Source organism: Misgurnus anguillicaudatus, chromosome 22 (assembly GCF_027580225.2).
Source record: "Misgurnus anguillicaudatus chromosome 22, ASM2758022v2, whole genome shotgun sequence".
Lineage (NCBI taxonomy): Eukaryota > Metazoa > Chordata > Actinopteri > Cypriniformes > Cobitidae > Misgurnus > Misgurnus anguillicaudatus.
The window spans coordinates 31,138,023-31,144,022 of NC_073358.2; the positions used below are offsets into that span (position 1 = coordinate 31,138,023).

At 34.9% G+C, this 6,000-nt stretch overlaps 1 protein-coding gene across 1 annotated transcript in view; it reads right to left on the reverse strand.

The window, feature by feature from the left end:
• Window positions 1–2,875, reverse strand: part of LOC129440319 (uncharacterized) — a 193,782-nt gene extending 190,907 nt beyond the window's left edge. The window contains exons 1-4 of the mRNA XM_073860788.1: window positions 2,694–2,875; window positions 1,586–1,736; window positions 1,303–1,419; window positions 1,142–1,198 (exon numbers count right to left, since the gene is read on the reverse strand). Of these exons, the coding sequence (XP_073716889.1) occupies window positions 1,142–1,198; window positions 1,303–1,419; window positions 1,586–1,735 (324 nt within the window). The 5' untranslated portion in view covers window position 1,736; window positions 2,694–2,875. The remainder of the gene's footprint in view (window positions 1–1,141; window positions 1,199–1,302; window positions 1,420–1,585; window positions 1,737–2,693) is intronic.
• Window positions 2,876–6,000: the final 3,125 nt, after the last annotated feature.

Consider the following 6,000-nt stretch of genomic DNA (forward strand, 5'->3'; position numbering starts at 1 on the left):
CATCACTAATATCCAGTGGCGGAGTGGCCATCGGGGGAGTCAAGACTTTTCCCGGTGGGCCAGTAGTGTTTTAAGGCCACGAGGGCCAGTCTGATAATAGCCGGACTTTTAGTCTTTTGTCATGCACTCTCGCCACACATTGTATTTCTCACGCAGAAAAACTATTTATCATTTAATATGCTGCAGTGCCTAAACTGTATCTGACCGCACTGCTCTCTCAATCATGCCCATCTACCCTGGAGTTCTAGTCGAGCATGACACTTATCAGCCAATCAAAAAAAAAGAAAGATACTACACAATAGCCAATCAGAAAATAGCACTGTTGTATCTGGGTAAGATTTAACGCAACAACAAATAAAAAAAGCATATCTTCGTTCACCCACAGAGGAATGGAGCTCCGAGCATCACTTTGAGCACAGAGTAAGTCTGATCACCCGTTTTAATGTTACAACAAATGCAAAACTTGTTCGACACAAACAATGACAACTTGACTGCTGTTAGAGAATGTTTCCCAGATAATCAGCATCAGTTTTTCATGAGTGTCTGTAACTTAGCCAACAGTTTTACAGCCTGTTCAATGACAACACCTGCTCAGAACGTAGTCTAGGCCTTGTTATATTTCGTTATCACACGATGACTGACATTTTGTCACATTAAACATCTCTCTCCAAATAGGCTTAATAATTTTATAAGCAACTGCTTTGGAAATAAATTAGGCTTTAGCTCACCTAAATCTAGAACTGTTGTTGACTTCAAGTTCTATTAAATAATAATTATTACACGTGGTATTATGTTGTTGTGTAGTCATTTTATTGTCATTTTAGATTTCAACATTTGCTTATTTACAGGGAGCCATTTTCTTTTTTCTTTTTTTGACCACGGAGGGCTGGTGGTCTATGAAATTTCCCCATGGATTTTTTGGTCCCACTCCGCCCCTGCTAATATCGTACATAGATTTTTAATGGAGGGTCAGAAAGCTCTTGGACTAAATATAAAACATCTTAAACTGTGTTCCGAAGATGACCGGAGGTCTTCCGAGTTTGGAACAACATGAGGGTGAGTCATTAATTAATTTAAGTCATTGTTTTTCATTTTTGGGTGAACTATCCCTTTAAAATGTTTTAACATAGACAGTACAAACCAGACAGGATTTGAGTTTATTTTCTTCAGCAAAAGATAGAGAACCAGCAATGATGTACTGAGACAGAACATAAGAAAATATTAAACAATAACAATACAATTTAAATGACATTAAGCACTAAAGACAGAAGCAATAAAGCAAAAAATATCAATTAAACTTACAATCAAGGATCCCCAGAAGTTTATGCCACTTATGACAGTTAAAGTGAAATCTTCAAAATGAAAGGCAAGCACAATACCAGTCAACAGGGTCATCACTCCAATCATAATCTGCACAGTCTATAAAAAGTAGATATCAGTGTATTATTATAAACATCCTACAGCTGACATATGGTCATATAAGAATATATACATAAAACTAAAGTTTAAATATGTTGAGAGAAAACATTATGTGTGCATACAGTATTTATAACCGCCCTAAAAATCTCTTAGAAAAATACATTACCCCTAGTGTCTTTGGTTGTACTTTAAGAAACCCTTGGAGGCGCGCAGAAATTCCTCTCTTTTCTTGTCCTTCAGCACTTGCTTGGGCTATCAGTGGATTTATTTGAATGACAACTGTAGCGTTGTCAGCTGAGATCACCTGGCTGGACATTCTAGCAAAGATTTAGGAAAAAGCATTTATGCAATTTTAAACATTTTATGTGCTTATTTTAAAAATAAACTAATGGTGTATTATGCTTATTCATTTTACGTTTTAAAACAGTAACTGAGTGTAATTGGTGGAAAATATTATAACTAAGAAAAATATTGTAATTATTGCCTTAACCTGTTAATCTGAACTTCCACTTTTGAAAACCCCAAAAAGTGTCATAGCCAAACTAAAATAGATACAGTGCATGAAACTAAAATTGTTTCATTTGAAAGCAGACACTTGGAAGTTTATTCAGTAGTCAAAATTAATTACTGTCATTATGAATACATTTTTAGAAACTCACTAAAACTAACAAAACTTTGATGAAATATATTTATGAAAAACTAAATGAAACTGGCCTTGGAGCAATCTAGAAATGCACTGCAGATAAAGCCACAGGTCTGACCATGTTCTGTTTCAAATCTGAAGATGACACCTAAAACTCAGCTAAATGCTAACATTAGTTTATTCACATCTTCCAAACTTCCTTTACGTTTATTGTTATTATTGTTCCGTGTGTGAGACCCATTCAATTTGAGCATTCAAATGACACATTAAAAACTCTTAATCCGGGATATGGCCATTATTATGATTACTCGTGAATTTCTATTCAGTGTTTTAATCCACCCCATATAATTTAATGGGGTGGTGATAGCGCAGTGGAAAAAGACACCTTTGGTGTGAGAGACCCAGGTTCGAATCCAGTGTGACACACCATTGTGTCCCTGAGCAAGACACTTAACCCGCTCCAGAGGCGTGCGACCTCTGACATATATTACAATTGTAAGTTGCTTTGGATAAAAGCGTCAGATAAATAAAATCCCTCCTATCTTTTTTCAAACGTCTTACATCTTTGAATACAGATATAAATATAAATACAAATGTCATTTTAATGTAAGTGATGCATAAAATATTTTACCTGAAATGAGATTTGTTGATGTTTGTTGTTACAGCGTGTCTTTGTGTGTGTGAATGTAGGTATGGACTCAAGTGAAGAACCAGTGAGAAGGAGCTTGACAATTGCCAATGTAATTTACAGGAAGTTTCTGCTGATGTGTTTCATATTCAAAGTGATTTACATACAGATGATGGGTAGACTGAAGGACTAACGTGAGTGTAAATAAATTGTGCTGTTCTTTGCTAAATGGTAGATAATCTATCAATAGGATGTCTAGGCTTATGCATTTTGTATAAAAAAGTATTTTTAAACTCTGTTTAAACTATTTTTGTGTTTGAATATTTATTGATTTATAAATTTGTACATGTCTTAATTTAATTTCACTGATATTCTTTGTTATGCAAAGACGTTTTTTTATCTTATTGTACAGTAACTCGAAAATGATGGCACTTTAAAAGACAGAATGATTTCAGATCATTTAATTTACACAGTTCAAAACCAAATTGATCTAATCAATTTATTGTTTACAAATAATTGTTCAAATGTATGCCTAGAGCTTTTTTAAATGCTTCCTCAAAAGAGTAAATGCTTTTGTGTGCAGCACTGTGAAAAGGTTGTGCGCAAAATGTGTCAGTGCACATCTTAGAGGAAACAATGTACTACAGTGGTTTTGTGTTGGCACTGCAGTTTCATTCTCTCAACATTCTTGCTCTCATTTGGTCTATCAAAAACCACAGTCATCATCATGCAAAATAGGAAACATCCATTCCTGATATCAGAACATTTTCTAGGCCAGTAAATTGCATATCTCTTTTAATGTGTAGAACATGTATGTATGGCATAATAAAATGAGACGTAGCACGTAAATGTTTGACAGAGTGAAAAATATGGCCATGTAAAGCAGAAATCTGCAGAAGAAACAGAATGTCAACAATCATAATTTTTAGTCAAGCGCCAGCACTAACAAGACATGATCTGCTAATAAACAAGCCACTCCGACTGTTCTGGTGTGTGTACAACTACCCACCTTATTTTTAAGTAATTGTGGGCGTCGCCATCTTTGAGGTCTTTAGTGTAAAACTTCCGCGATTAGACTAATCCTAGACTAAAATAAATGTAAGAGCTGTCCAAACTGAAAACAACTTGCATTGACATATCTTAAAATACATCAGTGGCCTTTGTTTTCCCTTAAAATTCACACAAGTAATGTTTTAGTTAACAAACAAGGCATGTTTGTTAAAACTAGTTATATTACCCAATTAAACTAAAACCTAGTCCTGGCTTAAGCTAATCCATACCTGGGAAACCACTCCAATGGGTTAAAAGCATAATGCAAAAAGTTTTGTAAAACATTAACACATCCTTTTGTAGGGTGAATGTGGATGTGGTGCATGTGCACATTCGTAAAACCTTTTATAGAAACTGCCAGTAAATTTTTAAACATTACTTCACAACATTATTTTCTACCGGCTGGCTATTGAAACGGAAGTCTCGAACAAATTGGGAAATATGTCACATGACATATTTGAGGTGGATAGTTTCTTTAGCTGTATTTAACTCACAGGAAGAGTACTACTAATCTCTAAAGTGCTTAGTTTAAGAAACACATCTTTAGAATGTAATTGAGAAAATCCTATTATTACATTAATATAACAAAAAAATATAAAACAATTATATTTATAGTAAAAACCTCCCCAAAATAGCCCATATAATTTTTTAATACTCAACTCATAATTGATTCAGATACAACAGCCAATAGTAAAGTGAAGACTAAATATAAATGATATAAAATGGTTATAAAGCAGACGGTATTGTAGGTTCATTTGTGATTCCATCTGCAGTCATAACTCTTCCGGTTTCTCATTTTTAGGGAATAAATAACAACTACTACCACTTGTTGACCGGTTGGTATGAAAAGTTTCTCCTTTAAACAGGCGGCAGTGTTACTCAACTATTCAACTGCAAATTGGCCTGCTAAACTAATTCTCAAAAAGAGAAAAAGCTATTTTTAATGTTATCGATGTATAGGCTATAAAGTCTATTCACAATACTGTATTATAAGCTGTGTGAAAAGCTCTCTCCGTGGCAAGCTTGCAAGGTGAAAACTCAACAAAATATTTGTGGTAGCCTTACTGTTAAAACCACAGCAGAATGGGGTTAACACACATTTTCTTTACACTTAGTTATACTTGCTGTGCCTTCGTGGGTAGCACAACATGTACCGCACGTACACAAATGCACAGGCATACACACAAACACACTGACATACACACGCACACACAGAGACAACTACCACATTGATTTGCCATTTACCCTTTTTTGGTTGTGAGTGAACTGATACCCCATGCACACACACAATTTTCCCTTTTCTATTGAAGAGCTGTAAACAAAGCTTGTATATTGTGTATACTATGTGTGTATTTATTTTTGTGTATTTCTGTATATTTTCCCCTATCTTACAGTGTTTGGTAGTGGCAAACTTAAAAAGTGAAACATAATGTGTTAAAATTTTTATTAATGATGCATAAAAAATGTGTATGTATGCTGCATTGGACACAAATGCTGTACAACCCAGAGCTCCTGAATCAACCCTGGGTCAGTATTACTGCAGCTATTTGATGACCATTGGCCTGAAGCACCTGCAAGATGACCATGGCATGCAGGGCAGAGGCAGCCTGTCCCAAAGCACTGAAAGATGTTAGAGTGTGATCGAAACCTAACACTCCAGAAATTTAGGCATTTAGCGGATGCTTTTATCTAAAGTGACTTACAAAAATTAGGAAACAATAAAGTGATTTGTCATAGGGAGGCAATAATACAAAAGTGATTATGCCAAGTTACAATCTTTAACTGAAACAATACATGTTAAAAGAGAATGAGTTTTTTGCATAAATCATGGCCGACTGAATGAGCAATGAACCAGACACATCCAGGGGAAAAATATTTAAGCAATATCGCTCGAGTAGGAGTGTGATATAGCTCTATATCATCACGGCTGTGATTAGGCCATTACTTGTTTTCTTATTCACATTTAGTGTCTTTTGTGTTCTTATTGTTTTGGCGCGAGGTAAAAGTTAATAAAACTATACTTCTACAATGTTACTATTGGTTTACCATTTCATCTTAACGCAATACGAGCACTCGGTTATTATTAGACTTTGTTCTTGTCAGTACTATATAAAACTGTTTTTTATAAGTGTCAGAGAGATGTTTTTGCATGCTGCTTATAAATATATCAGTGGCGATATCTCATAACATGTTTTAATAGTCACGTCGCGATAAAATAAATGATCAATGTCCACATTTAAAAGCTGCAGTGCTTACCTGC